The 14,613-nt window shown below is 53.0% G+C and overlaps 5 protein-coding genes across 5 annotated transcripts; 4 read left to right on the top strand and 1 right to left on the bottom strand.

Annotated features, from left to right (window-relative positions):
• Window positions 1-408: 408 nt before the first annotated feature.
• NCS57_00257600 (uncharacterized protein) lies at window positions 409-2,227 on the top strand (the record flags this gene model as incomplete). Its single annotated transcript, XM_053052604.1, has 2 exons — window positions 409-2,149; window positions 2,202-2,227. The coding sequence occupies 2 exons, from the start codon at window positions 409-411 to the stop codon at window positions 2,225-2,227; spliced, it is 1,767 nt and encodes a 588-aa protein (XP_052917850.1).
• A 444-nt stretch (window positions 2,228-2,671) lies between these two features.
• On the bottom strand, window positions 2,672-8,383 carry NCS57_00257500 (Vacuolar membrane-associated protein IML1; the record flags this gene model as incomplete). The annotated part of the gene is made up of 2 exons (XM_053052603.1): window positions 7,712-8,383; window positions 2,672-7,669 (listed from the first exon to the last, which is right to left on the bottom strand). The coding sequence occupies exons 1-2, from the start codon at window positions 8,246-8,248 to the stop codon at window positions 2,672-2,674; spliced, it is 5,535 nt and encodes a 1,844-aa protein (XP_052917849.1). The 5' UTR covers window positions 8,249-8,383.
• Window positions 8,384-9,704: 1,321 nt separating this feature from the next.
• On the top strand, window positions 9,705-10,097 carry NCS57_00257400 (uncharacterized protein; the record flags this gene model as incomplete). Its single annotated transcript, XM_053052602.1, has 1 exon — window positions 9,705-10,097. The coding sequence occupies one exon, from the start codon at window positions 9,705-9,707 to the stop codon at window positions 10,095-10,097; it is 393 nt and encodes a 130-aa protein (XP_052917848.1).
• A 417-nt stretch (window positions 10,098-10,514) lies between these two features.
• Window positions 10,515-11,105, top strand: NCS57_00257300 (uncharacterized protein; the record flags this gene model as incomplete). The annotated part of the gene is made up of 1 exon (XM_053052601.1): window positions 10,515-11,105. One exon carries the CDS (start codon window positions 10,515-10,517, stop codon window positions 11,103-11,105), a length of 591 nt encoding a protein of 196 aa, XP_052917847.1.
• Window positions 11,106-12,183: 1,078 nt separating this feature from the next.
• NCS57_00257200 (uncharacterized protein) lies at window positions 12,184-13,778 on the top strand (the record flags this gene model as incomplete). Its single annotated transcript, XM_053052600.1, has 8 exons — window positions 12,184-12,259; window positions 12,310-12,359; window positions 12,409-12,453; window positions 12,510-12,660; window positions 12,725-12,805; window positions 12,872-13,005; window positions 13,058-13,372; window positions 13,419-13,778. The coding sequence occupies 8 exons, from the start codon at window positions 12,184-12,186 to the stop codon at window positions 13,776-13,778; spliced, it is 1,212 nt and encodes a 403-aa protein (XP_052917846.1).
• Window positions 13,779-14,613: the final 835 nt, after the last annotated feature.

The following is a 14,613-nucleotide window of genomic DNA, read 5'->3' as shown; positions in this document are numbered from 1 at the left end:
CGCCAGGGAAATAAGGGAGGGGACCCGTGGGTGACCTCATTTATATGTACCTAGGTTTTGTATCAACAAGAAACCTGGCTTTTGACTTGGCTTGAAGGCGTCGAAAAGAATTCAAAAAGGGTGCCCCAGTTCTTGGCTCTTGGCTCTCGACTCTTGGCATTGGAACCGAAAGCAACATATCCTCTTTTTTTTGGGCCAGAATCCCCAAGAACAAGTCTTGGCGATGTCTTCATGTAAGGACCCTGAATCATGGTTCCAGTTTTCCTAGCACTGAACTTTCATCCTTTTACACTTGCACCTTCCATCCATCCTTCGATCGACACCCACTCGCTCCTTCTCTTCCTCCTCCATCACCCATCCACCACCTGCCGTCTGTTCCCTTAACTAATCTTCTCGCCCTCCGCGTCAATGGTCACAGTCAATCACTTCAACATTAAGCGCCAGGCGCACACGCTCAGCCGTAGCAGCACCGACCAGTCTTGGAATCCTTTCCGTCATGTCGCTTGGGACCGTCGAGAACGCGCTCTCTCGGACGCCGGCCGTCTCGAGCAACAACAGAACAATGACAACCTAGGCGAGAAGTTGGCACACGCCAGTACAGAGCCTGGACGCAGCGGGCCTGCGAGGGAATGGTCCACAGCAGAGACCATGGCCGAGACGAAGCGGAGCAGAGAAGGAGACGAGGCTGACAGGGAGAGGCTAAGCGGAAGCTCTCCTGTTGATGACATTCCCGTCTCTCAGCGCTCCCTCGTAGGGGACGGCAGTCTGCGAAACAGAAAGCCCGAAGACTCTCGAGGAGTCATTGACGACAATGCCAACAACAATGCTGACTATCAGGAGAGGAAAAAGAAGCTCCAGAAGCAAGAGTCTAACAAGCTCTTCCGCAATGTCCAACCCAAGGAGCCCTTTACCGTCGCGAACCAGCTCCAGCGCACCTTTCTCAACTCATGGATCAACATCCTCCTCGTCGCTGCCCCCGTCGGTATCGCCCTCAACTATATCCACAGCGTCAACCGCATCGCCGTCTTCGTCGTCAATTTTATCGCTATTATCCCCCTTGCCGCTATCCTCAGTTTCGCTACCGAAGAGATTGCTCTGCGAACCGGTGAGGTTCTGGGTGGTCTGATCAATGCTACATTTGGCAACGCTGTCGAGCTCATTGTTGCTATTCTCGCGCTCGTGGACGGAAAGGTCATCATCGTGCAGACCTCGCTCGTCGGCTCCATTCTCTCGAACCTGCTGCTTGTCATGGGCTTCTGCTTCTTCTTTGGTGGTTTGAGGAGACAGCAGCAATACTTCAACGAGACGGTGGCTCAGACAGCCGCTTCGCTGCTTGCCCTCGCTGTCGCGTCTGTCATTGTCCCTACCGTCTTTGACTGGGCCAGTGAGACCCCCGAGAAGTCTGTTGCTGATCTCTCCCGTGGCACTGCTGTTATTCTGCTTGTTGTCTATGGCGCCTATCTCATCTTCCAGCTCAAGACACACCAGAGCGTCTTCGCCGAGGAGAGTCAAAAGGTTGCAGCGAAGCCCTGGTCTCGCAGTGGTCCTGCCTCAAGCGGTATCCGTCAGGGGCTCATGGTCCCTGGCGCCTTGGTCGGTGGCGGCATGGCTGGTCGCGATGAGAACGAGCGCCTGACCGAGATGATTATGAACCCTGAGAGACTGGAGGGTGAGGAGGACGAGGAAGAGGAGCCGCAATTGCACTTCTGGGTCGCCGTGGCTACGCTCACCTTTGCTACCGTCCTGATCGCCCTGTGCGCTGAATTCATGGTGGACTCGATCGACGCCGTGACAAAGGATGGTGGTGTCTCGGAGGAGTTTGTCGGCCTGATCCTCCTCCCCATTGTCGGAAACGCTGCCGAGCACGCCACAGCCGTGACCGTGGCCATCAAGGACAAGATGGACCTGGCCATTGGTGTTGCTGTTGGTTCGAGCATGCAAGTTGCCCTGTTCCTGATCCCACTGCTGGTCATCATTGGATGGGGCATGGGCGAGGAGAGCATGAACCTCAGCTTTGACCTGTTCCAGGTCGCTGTCATGTTTGTGGCTGTGTTGCTTACCAACTATCTCATTGCCGATGGCAAGAGTCATTGGCTAGAGGGCTGGTTGCTGATCTGCCTCTATGCCATTATTGCAACTTGTTCATGGTGTAAGTCTAACCCGTCAAGTTTGAATTATCCCGATTGCTGACAAGAATCTAGGGTATCCCACCCACTCTGATGAATAAATCTCTTTTATTTTATTACATCTTCTCGAAGAGCCGATACATACACATATACATACATACCTTACCCCTTGGTATCGAACCAAGTTCATCAACATATACGTTCAGAATAGTCTCTTTTAGTAAGAATATGGAGCAGTCCTTACACGGCGTCATTTGTATACAGAATCAAGAGTCCGGGAATTGGAGTTTGGAGGTTTCAATAAATTACACCAACTTGGTTTACTCATGCTTCAAAACCATTGACGCCAAGTGACAAGAATGAGGATTCTATGTATCCTGAATACACTACCTAGACAAAAGTACATGCTGATATCTACATGACGGCTTCATCTACATGGAAAGCAAAGGACTTTGCCCTCTCAAGCCATTCATAAACATTACCGCAAGGTCCAACTGACATACAAACGTCGCTAAGTTTTCATGATTATATCCTGTCGAGTAGGCTTATCGCCCGCTCAGACTCGATCCGCTGTCATACTGCACGCTGCTCCTTCGCAAAAAGGACATGGGACTGTTGAGGCGCTTGGTGGGTGCGCCATCGTTGCCCCCGAGCACACCGGGTGGCAGGCCGAGGGTCGGGATGCTGGCTTCAGGCACTGCTTCAAGCACGGTGGGGACTGCGGCAGTGGCGGGCGTGCCTTGGACTGCCTGGTTCTTCTCCATAGCCTCACGGTAAAACGCCTCGAGGGCGGCGGCGTCGTGGCAGAACTCCTCGATCTCAATCTTGATGAGCTCTGGGTCCGGGGCTGAGACCGGGACCGCCTTGGTCGGCTGGTCCACGGGCTTGAGCGCCGGAGAGTGGTAGTAATGCGTCGGCTTGAGCAAGGGCGAAGCCATAGTATTCGACTCAGGGATGCCGTAGGTGCTGTAGGGGCCGAATGCCGACATGCGGCCTCCTCCGCGTTCAACCAGGGGGTCAGCAGCCCGAATCTCCTTGTCTCGTGGGTTTGCGGGCCGGTTGCTGTATAGGCGATTCGCCAAGAACAGCAAGTCGCCTTCGTCGGTGATCTCAGCCAGGAGCGTGCCGCTCCGGTGGATGTACTGACTATACTTGAAGTCGGGCTTGCCCCAAGAGTAGCTCACATCGACGTTGCCGGGGAAGTTGGATCCCGCCTCCATGTCGAGGACAAAGTCGAACTTCTTGAGGATGGCCGTCTGGTAAAAGTGCCTAGTCGGAGAGGTTGTCGGACCCAGGGAGTTGGGGTCAAAGTATGTCTCGGGCTTCTGGTCTGGAGGATGCGCTGCCAGCTTGAGACGGAAGGGTCTCCGGAAAGGATTAGTTTCCGTGATGGTGCATGCCTCCTTGATGGGCACCTCGACAAGACGTAGGCCGTATTGGCTAGCCTCTCGAGCCCAGCTCTCGACCGCGTCTTCAACTAGCTTGGTAGTCACGTTCATCCAGTCTATTCGGATGTGGTAGCAACTGTCTGGGTTGTGAAGACGGTCATAGTGCAAGTCGATCCTCTCGGGTCTGAATGATCGCTTGCGATGGTCCACGTCGTACTTGATGACCTTGCTCAGCACCACTTTAGGCCGTTTGCCATTGTGAGACAGAGGCAGAGTCGGCGTGGTTGATGTCGACGCAGGGGAACCCTCTTCATGAATTGAGGTTGGACGAGCTGACATCAAAGCCCGAGGCGAATCTCGGTTCGTAGGCTCAAGGATCGGCGTGGGGGGAACTCCAGCCCTTCTTGTGTTGAACCATCCCGTATGGGCCTTCGCAAACTCGCTGGCGATCTGGTAAAAGTAGTTGCCATCGCGGAACTGGTGTCTCTTCTCGACGTGGACGAAGACGCCCTTGTCCTTTTCACTCTTCTGCGTGCCAGCCTTGGCCTCGTCCGTCGCCATCAGGGCGTTGCCCAGAGCCTCAGCATCTTCTCGAGTCTCGAGATCTTCAAAGTTGTCGAGTAGCCACGTCACCATGTCAGAGCCGATGAAGCAAGCATAGTGAAGACGGAGATGCCACCTTCGATTCTGCAACCTGACGCCTCCATTCTCGACCGGCTGCTGCATGGCTTCAGCGAGCGCAGACAAGTTCAAGTTGGACTTCTTGAAACGCTCTTTACTCGATACAAGCTGCCCCTTGCGGCCGATGCCATCGAGACCCTCAAAGAGAGGAAGGGTCTCGAGCTCAGCGGCGATAACAACCGAGGGATCCTCAGTCTTGTAGACAATGTCCAGGGGATTGGGATCCCGCTTCCGACGATGGCCAACCGAATGATACCGCCGCTCTGATGGGGGAATGTAACGATACTTCTGCCAAGACTGTGCGAGACGCTTGATTCCCTCGATACGGACCTCCTCGGCGTTGTCTCCGCCTTGTGTCTTGGGCAATGGGACGTCCTTGCGCGACACAGGAATGAGGACGAACCTTGCACGCCAGAAGCGCAAGCTATCCATCATCTCATCATGATGGCCAGCAATGTACGAATCAATCATGTTCCAGTTGCGCTCTGGTCGGGGTGTGAGGATGTCGATCTCTCGTGCTTCGTAGCAATCGTCCAGCAGAGTTCGGATGGCGGGCCTGTAGATTGGCGAGAAGCCCTGACAGGTGATGGATGTATCTATTGGCTTCCGCATAAAGATGTTGACCTCCACCTCTGTGCCATTCACACATGAGAGCTGGTGAATGGTGTTGCCAACCGACATGAAAATGCTGGTGCCATCCTCTAAGCGCTGATCCCGCGAGAAGATGTCACCAATCTTGATGAGGTTTTGTCCAAAAGCCCGTGCAACTGCTGGGCCAACCACGACCTGGAAGCCTTGAGTGAATCGCAGACTGATGAGCTCCTGGATGAACTCCTGACGCGTCTTGGGCTCTTCGGCCAGGTCATCATCGGCATTTTGGTCAAGAGTATACGGGTGTCGATGATACTCCGTGTCAAACTGAGCCTTTGAGGGAAAGTATTCAGTCGTCAACGGTACAGAGGCAGGACAGCAGAGGGCTTTCCACTTCTGGACCTTCATCTGGCTGATCTGAGGATACACGTGCTGCCATCTGCTATACAAGATGCTATCATCAATCAGGAGACTCTCTGGGTTGGATGGGTTCAACAGCGTTAACCAAGGGGTGATGGCCGTGGTAGGAGACAGAGTAGTCGGCAGATCCAAGACAGCACCAGCACGCAGCTTGTTGGTATAGACCTTCTGAGCATCATCAGCTCGCAGGGCGTCCGAGAACCTCAGATCACGATCATCTTCCCGCTTCTGATGCCGGTTGTTGAAAGGTGAGGAGATCATCATGGAGGAGGCAGTCCTCAGCTGTGTTGCAGCAGTGTCGAGGATACCAGAGTTGTTCCTCTTAAGAATAGGAATACTCGGCGTCATTGGCACTCCCTCAATGATGGTGTCAGGTGCATCCAGCCGATACTTTTGCGTGGACAATGTCGAAGACTGGCTTGTAATAGTCTGAGGCGAGCTGGGACGCAGCTCTGGGCGCATACGAGGTGTTGATGGCTGCCTCGTTTCTGCGGACGAGGTACCAGAGGCATTGACGGTTTCAGCTTTGATCTCTGCAATCACAGCTTTAGGGGCAGCGATACCAAATCCCCGTTGACCAAGGCTGATCTGCCGCATCAACTTTGGTTGCTTCGCCACCGTTGTTGGCTTGGAAGCTTTGGGAGTTGGCTCGGCTTTCTTGATGGCTGCAGGGGATGGTTTGTCGGCGTCCACCATATTCATCGACAGCTTTCTTGCTGAGGAACCTATTATGGCTGGCTTCTTCTCAGGTAAGGAGGTCCCATAGAGCCCCGAGTCCTCGGCCAGCTGTCTCCGTGTCATCTCATCCAAATCTTTGGCGTGTCGTGACGAATGATGGTGCCTTCGATTACTTGAAATCTTGGCTCTGTAATCATCGAATTCCTGAAGCTGCTTCCACAGAGACTTCTCGCCAGGCCGTGCGAGTCTGTCTGGGACGAATCTTTGAAAGCCGTATACATAGTCAAACAGGGCCTCGGGAGCACGCTTGTTGGGGATGTAGACAGTATCGTTGATGCCCGTCTGACGAAACTTTTGCGCCGATGGCGGCTCTGTGATGTTGGCAGGGAAATGAGTGTCGACCTGCAGAGGTGTCGTCTCGATCTCATTAGTCTCGAGAATGCTTCTCATTTGCAAAGCATACATGCGGCACCGAATGTTGAACTCGTCTTCATCATCCTGTTCAACTTTGTTGGATACTGATAGAGCGATGCCCTCGTAGGACAAGGCTTCATCAGACGCTCCGGTCCAGAAAGAAACATGCAGCCATTGAGGCAGGGCATAGCACCATTCATCGCTCGTCGCCATGGACATGAGAGGATCAGGACGGCGGGAAAGGCTCATGCTCTTAGACGGGGAGAAGGATTCTGCCAGTGACTGATAACTGCCAATGACGGGCGTAGGGTGATTTGGCGTGCTGTCACGGCTATGAAACGATCTTGAGAGGCCAGAATGGGGGTGGTGGCCGTGCTCCTCAGAATACTGCGGGTTACGATACTTGAAGAGAGGCACCGAGTGCAAAGGCATCTTGGGCATGCAGATCAAATCGATGCCGATACCGTTGCCAACCAACGCCTCAGTCGTCCTTCGTAGAGTTTCATAGTCGACTTCAAAAACACCAGGGCCAGGACTGATGATTACAATAGAAATGCCTGTCCTGGTGAGATCTCTGTCGATGTGGTCGTGTGCGAACTGGGACGAGGCCAAATTGATCGCTTCCAAGAGGTTGCCATACATCGAAAAGGTCGACTCTGCCTTGACTCTTGTCGAAGGGGTGTCTCTGGGGATTGTATGTGACCCCTCGATCTCTGCTTGCGCGACGAGCTTGTGGTGATGTAGACTAATGTCTCGACGGAAAAAGTTGAACTCCATCTTCAACTGGTGAAGAATCTTTGTCCACTCTCCGCTGCTCATCTCACTCACGACCACGCGATAGAAGTCCTTGTACGGCCGACGGGGCCCAGAGGGTTGGATGCCCGTGTAGTAGTCGCCTTCCAGGTTGTCAAACTCGGCCGTCAATCCGGTATCGTACTCTACGCGCGCGAAGAGCACGATGCTGACCAGATGCTTTGCCTTTAGCATCGCCCACCTCTTGAACAGCGCGGGCAGAAAACCGTTGACAACTTTGTTGAACATGATGGCACCGGAGCTTTCCGAGTCAAACTCCCACATTTCCCTGGCCATCTGGATGAAGAGCACGTATCTGGCTGATTCACTCCGGAAGATTGGTCGTGTGTCACGAGTGAAGAAGGCAGAATGCGTTCTCCGGCCGTCGACATAAATAGCGGTAATCTGAGCTTTGATAGTGCCCATGAACAAGATGGATTGGCCTTTGTAGACGGTTCTTCCCGTCAATTCCCCGACCGTCATTCTCCAAATGTCCGATCTCGACAAGTATTGGTCCTTGAACGATAGTTCAACGTGAGAAGCCTCGGTAGCTGGGTTCTTGGCATCAACCTTTCGCTTCTAGTTAGCACTGTGCAGTCAATCAGGAGATGTGCTTCGTACCACCGTCAGGAGAACCTGGGAGCCCTTCTTCATCCCGAACGCATCCGCAATGTGCTTCAAGACATAGACCTCCACGTCATGCTGCCGTGCCTTCATATCTTTGGGCATATCTTTTGCGACAAAGACGTATTTGAAGCCGGCGCTATCTCCGTTCTGACATGTCGATCCTCCTTTGGCACCGGAATTCTGGTCCTGGCTCTGCTTGCTGCTAGAACCATGCCCAGTGGAAGGCTTCCGCGCGTCATCCTTGACCGTCGAGATGCACATCAACGTGCCAGGTCTAATATCGCCGCCCACAAGGTCGAAGTTGAGCAGGACCTCATCCTTGGCGTACCCCTCATTAACCGTGACCGTGCATCGACGTTCTAGCCTCGTGCGCTTCTCTTCCTTGATGGTGGAATGGGTCGAAGCGCTTGTGGGCGAGGTCAAGGGCTCGGTATGGGTGCGGTCTAAGCTGGACTTGCTGAATTGTCGAAGATGACTCCAATGCGGTCCCTTGCGCGGGACCGGATTCCTCGTGCTGCCATTTCGGGACATGGGATCGGGTGGTCGCTTTCTACTTGGGTGGGTTCGACAGGAAGGGGTACGATCCCGTTGCTCGCATGTTGGTCGCGGAAGATTGGCTCGGTCGACGAAGCCGATCGCGGGGCTGATAGATAATGCAGAGTCGTCCAAGTCGCAAGTGGATATCGTCGGCACTGCATCTGCATGAGAGGCGATCGCGAGCTGAGGTCGCCTGTCGCGGCAGAATCGAGCTTGAAGGATGGGGCATCTTCACCGCCTTCCATATTTGGTAGCTACCTTGTGGCGCCATCATCAGGAAGCCATCGCTGTGAAAGATGATTGGTGCGTCTAGTTGACCTTGAATAGCTGAATATCAAGTCGGAGTCAATGTGCTTGGGAAAGCCATGTGAGTGATGTGAGTCGAATTGAGATTTATCGTCAGTCTTATTTGTCTGTGTCTTTATGCCTGAGGTCACCTGACTACAACCAGACGCGGTCAGACGTGCTTTGCTTGTGCAGACAGCCAACTCATCGGATCCTCAAAGTGACGTCTCCAAGTTGTTCTCCCCACAAGGCCTTGGCCAGAGACTCCTAGGAAAGGCGACTAGCTGGACCCGAGTGGTTGGAAATTAGGGAAATATTGTTGTCGTCTTCCTGTAGCCGAGCCTGCTTGCTGGAACTGGCCCAAAATGATCCGACTGCCGAGCTGGGCAGGCTCTCTTCCGAAATTCGGGCATTCAACGGGCCGGTCAAGCTCCTCGATGTCGAAATCGAGAAATTTGTGTGTGCAGGCTACCGATTGAGTGTTCTCATGGCTCTTTAAGTGAGGCGAGACTGACTTTGCTGCGGACGAGTGTGGATGAAGATGGGAGGTCAACGCAATCGGTGCTTGTCAAGGCACATGAGGCGGGTTCTAGCAAATTGACCTCACTACCTAAGTAACAGATAAATCAGACTATCCTTAGCAAATCCTCTTCTGCAGATAGTATCATTATGATGAGATTTTAACCTTAAGCTGGGCTAAAAAAGGCATAAAGTAGAGTAGAGACTTTATAAAGTCCCTTTTAAACCATCCATCTCCCCTTTTATCGTGGTATTTTGGTTGTGGATATAATGGTATCAAATATCCATCAAGTCTGTACGCAGAAATTGGCCTTTTTCAGGTACATCAGAAGCTGTAACTATCCGCTGAAGAAGTTGCACTTTGTTTATTGCGGCTTCCATCATTCTTGTAGTGAGAGTTAGCAAGGCCATAACGGTCGGCATGACCACATGGCTAGGTATGTCCCTTGTTGAATTAGTTGCTAGGCCATAAAACTTCAGTGCTAATACTTGAGGTGTATGGTTGTTGGTTTGCGGCTTCCCAAGCTGTTCAATGTTGATCAACAACTTCCAATACTCGAGCATCAGTCACACTTTTCTCCCGCATCCCTCACAATCACAGAGCCCATCCTTTGCTTCTCCCATAATACAATTGTTAGCAATCAAAATGGATCCATTCAGAAAGTTACCTCAGGACCTTCGCTTCAACCTCCTCGTCTCACTAGACAGCCTTGCAGAAGTTGTGGTGGTTGCCCAGGCATCCCGAGCTCTTCTCGAGCAGCTTCGGGAGTCCAGGGCGTCAATCGTACGCCGACACGTCCTCAGAGATGGCGATCTCAAAGGAGACGTCTTACAAGATGCCTTGGCCATTCTCAAATTCCCAAGGCCAGATGCTACAGCGACCACTGTCGATGCACAGCAAAGAGTGGCTGCCATCGAGGGCCACCTTCGCAAATGGGGCGCCAAAGCATTTTCGGATCCCTTTCATCCAGATACCCGCGACACTCCTACAATGCTCGACCTGCATACCTTGTGTCGCAAGATGTGGCTCTACATTTGAGATTATCTCTCCAAAGCGACCAGTCGTTATCTTCCACGGGCCTACCGTCGACTCCCATATTTGTCTCACCCTCACCTCTCTTGCAATCCAACTCAGATACAGCTTCAACAAGACGTTAATCAGTTTGACGCGACTTCTCTTGGACATTCTGGTCGCCGGAAAATACTTCAGGCGTTCCTCAGATACGAACTTCTATGCAAGATTTATGGTCCGGTTGGTGGCGAGTCAGACACCCACCATGATGATGGGCTGGATCGTTATGTATTTCCCGGGGGATATCTGCTTGATGCGTACCCATTTGATGAGAATGACCCTTTCTGCTACTGGTATTGGGACACCCTATACAGATACGAGGAAAGGGAGCCAGATGAAACCGAGCTACAGTTGCTCCCGTGTGTTCGCGAATACGTCCTCACCATGTATGGCGCTCTCATTGCGGATCAGGTACGAGCTCCCGTTCCTACCGCCGGGGAGTATCCAGAGTACGAGAACGCGCCCTCGAGTGGCATGGCCAGATTCCCCGACCGCAGTCCTGATAACGGATCTGAAGAGCTCGATCATTTGGGTGATCCTGGCTGGAGCGAATGGGTAGTGTCTCTAATGGCGACAGCCGGCTTTGATCTTCTCACCACAACTCTTGCATCCAGTAGCGACGACTTTGTCAGGTTTCTTGTCAACTTCAATAAGGAGGTACTTCAAAGACTTCCTCGCATCGATGCGACCAACGTCAACCCTCCCCTCTCCCCCAACAACTTCAGAAGACGTCGGATATCATGGCATTGCAACGCCTACATTCGTCTTAACCGTCAGCGTGTATGGCCTCTTTTTGGTGACGCGCACCAGTATCCTCAGATTCCTTCGGTTGACGAGTACAGGAGGATTTACGGCCCTGGACCTCATGGGACCGGTTGGGGATTGAAAGCGGACCGCACCAAGAATGAATTGATAGCCCACGGCCAAGGTACAATTGCATATCCTTCGCTTATACCCAAGCTGGTGCCGTTTTAGGAGTAACGTGTTACACGAGAGGCTGTTGAATATTGTACGCCAAGATGGAGTAGGGTAGGTGTGACACCAAGCCTCGTAGTCAGGGAGGGAAAAGAACCTGATATAGCTTCACAAAGAAGGATTCACGAGTATCTCAGCTTCTTAATCAGTCGAAAAGACCCCATTAGTCTCTTCATCAAGATCCTGCGCCAAAATGCTCTGTGACGTGGTCCACGTTGGACCAGAGCCCTACATCTGGACCTTGATGTTACATGGCACTTAGACACTGACCTACATCTGCCGGCTGTCACTTGAGCAATTGCCACTGAACCGTAGTAACGGAGCATCTTTCAAGTCATCACAATGAGATCTAGCTGTCACGTCTCCTCAAAAGTCAGTGAGTGACCAGTTCGCCCCCTTATATACGGAGTCACCGTCATGGTGAACATGTTTTAACATCCCCAATACACGGACGAGCCGCCACCTTGATGGCCTGGGGATTGGGAAACACTAAACTCCAGGGTTCCTGCACGGCATGCCAGATTCGGACAGAAATAGGTGTCACCGTCACCGTCACCGTCGCTCGGTTCGGCAAATGCGACAGCATCGTCCCGGCCGGCTAGCGACATGCCCTGCCCGACAACAACCCTGATAAACATATTTGTCCCTTCGCATCTCGCCCTCTGACTCTGCTGCTCGGGAAGAGGTCAATATGATTATACCAGGTCCTTTGCCCGTATTCACTCCGCCATTGCTTCCGCTCTATACCAAATCACCGTCGTTTGCGATCTCGAGCCGATGGGGGATGCTTCGCTTGGATTCCATGACTCCTCGCGTAAGTCTCAGTCCTCGTACGCGCACCGGTCAGGCCATCAGACTCATCCTGAGGCCGTGGTTGCTTAAAAGGCCAAGAGCGAGGCTTCCTCTAGGTGCGATTCTCGTGAGGCAGAAGCAGCCCCTTACTAGCTGTTACTTCCGTAAGAATATTCCCAACATCAAAAGTAATCAACACCGAAATCAACATATCGGAATTTAATATATCACAACAGAATCAGCCTACCTACTGGCTATACTATCACTAAGACCTCACGGGTTGGTCATGAAAGTCTCTCGAAAGCATCGGCTTATGGCCACGATATGCATCGCGTTCTCATTCTTTGTCGCAGAACTGGCTGGTCCGTTAAACCAACACATTCCCAGACCCCCTAACTGACAAACTCAACAGTCGGCTTTTATACACGCTCTCTCGCTCTAGTCGCTGATGCCTTTCACTATGTACGCAACTCAACAGATAAAGTAGAGGCACAGATGCTGATGACCCTAGCTTTCCGACTTGATAGGCATCATAACTGCCCTGGTTGCATTGCTGGTTCGTTGATGTCTACTACCAACCCGAATGGAAACATACAACTAAGGCAAGTATAGATACAAGAACGACCTGAGCCAGCACCACAAGAGTACACGTATGGATGGCAGCGGGCTACTCTACTGGGCGCCTTCTTCAATAGCGTCTTCCTCGTGGCGCTGAGCGTCAGTATCCTGGTGCAGGCCGTTGAGCGATTCATCGATCTCACCCGTGAGTCACCCCTTATCAAGCATGCATGCATGGCATGAGACAAAGATGAGGCTGACAAGACTAGACGTGCAGAACCCTCAGCTCATACTGATAGTCGGAAGCGTCGGGTTGGCTCTCAACATGTTGGTCTTGAGTTTCCTCCACGGTGAGAGAACAACACCCCGCCCCCATCTTGAGAGATACGCTTGAGTTGCTGACCTCGAGGTTTTAGAACACGACCATGAGCACGGCGGACAGGGACATGGGCACGAAGAACAGCACTGCTCTCCTCATGGGCGACTCCATGAGGTTGCTGGGACGCTGGCTAACGATGCAGCTAGCAAGACCGAGGCGCGCTTGACGCCGGTGTGTACTCTCTTGACACACTTTATGAGTTGTCAACTGCTAACTATAGCAGAGCACGAGTAGCCATCACGAGCACAAGCACACATCCGTGGCAGTGAGGTCGCCGGGCAGAGACCTTGGCATGATGGGGGTCTTTATCCACATCCTGGGAGACGCCGTCAACAACCTTGGTGTCATCATAGCAGCCCTAATCATCTGGAAGGTCGAGGGGGAGGGCCGATACTACGCCGATCCTGCAGTCGGAGTCTTTATCGCAGTCATGATCTTCCTCTCGGCGATTCCATTGGTCAGGAACAGCGGCGCCATTCTGCTGCAGATTGCACCTAGTGGAATCAGCCTCGAAGATGTCAAGCATGACATTGAAAAGGTAGGTCGACGGGAAGAGTTGCTTGGTCAGAACTGACAGTGTCCAGATCCCGGGGATCGAGTCGGTTCACGAGTTGCACATCTGGCGACTAGACCAGCACAAATCCATCGCTTCCGCCCATATAGTCGTTGACGGTAGAACCGTCAAGAGCTTCTCGGACAAGGCGAGGATCATCATGGAGTGCCTCCACGCGTACGGCATTCACTCGGCAACCCTGCAGCCAGAGGTGCTGACTGGGCCCCCCATGACCATGACCGACGGCGCAACAGATACTCAGGCAACGGCGATCGACGCAAGCCTGGACACCTTGAGGCGTCGACAGCAACGAGGCGAGGAGGAGTGCCAGCTGATTTGTGGCGAGTTGTGCGAGGGGTTGAGGTGCTGTGCGCCAGTACAGCTGCAGTGATCGGCGGTTTCGTCGTTGCTCGCTCTTGACCCTTCGCCCTCGGACGAAGAGCTGAGACGAGGGCGAGAGGGGTTTGAGGGTCACCAGAGAGGGGCACAAGCTCTGAGTCGCTGGCTTCTGAGCTGTATCCTTGGCTCTGGTGTTGCTATTCGGCCATGGCGCCGTATGTCCGCGCTAAGGGAACAGGAAGATCCCTGAACATGTTGCGAGACTGGTGAACGCGGATCTTTTTGCCATCAAGCAGAATGGGATATGATGATTTCGATTTAGCGAGCATGGGTTTCTTAGCACTGCAGTGGGTGGCTGAGGTCAGGAGGGATGAGTGTTCATAGAGCTATAGCGATAGGCACTAATACGGGGTATGCCGGCATGGACGCCAGTAGGTAGTAGCACACTGTACCTGGCCAAGGGCTGGGTGACAATAAAAAGGATGCGCGTCTCTGCTCCGTAAGCTGACCGTGACCTCCGATGTCTCTCTCCCACAGGCCTCGGCGGCTGTGGTCAAGATGAAGCCCGGCGCCAGAGGGATGCGCCCTTAGATCCTTGGCGCTTGAGCCAGAGAGCCAGCCTCACGATGGCATATGCGGAAATCGCACCACTCTGCTGGAACCCTTGAAGATGCGGCGACATGCTAACCTCAAGAGGGCAAGTCGGTGAGCCACGCATTCAGAGATCTCGAGGCCAGCCATCATCAGAGCATGCTCATGCTGGGCGAGGAACATGGTTGTCGGCATTGAGGGCAAGTCTCCCCATCAGCGAGGTGCTGGCGTTACATTGCTCAGACTCCCACAGTCTCGAGTGTAGCGGGAACCCATCCCAGAGGTCCAGCTGGACA

The sequence above is a fragment of the Fusarium keratoplasticum genome, chromosome 2 (genome assembly GCF_025433545.1).
Source record: "Fusarium keratoplasticum isolate Fu6.1 chromosome 2, whole genome shotgun sequence".
NCBI classification, from domain to species: domain Eukaryota; kingdom Fungi; phylum Ascomycota; class Sordariomycetes; order Hypocreales; family Nectriaceae; genus Fusarium; species Fusarium keratoplasticum.
Note: the sequence above shows the minus strand (reverse complement) of the source record. Positions and strands in the feature narration are given on the sequence as shown.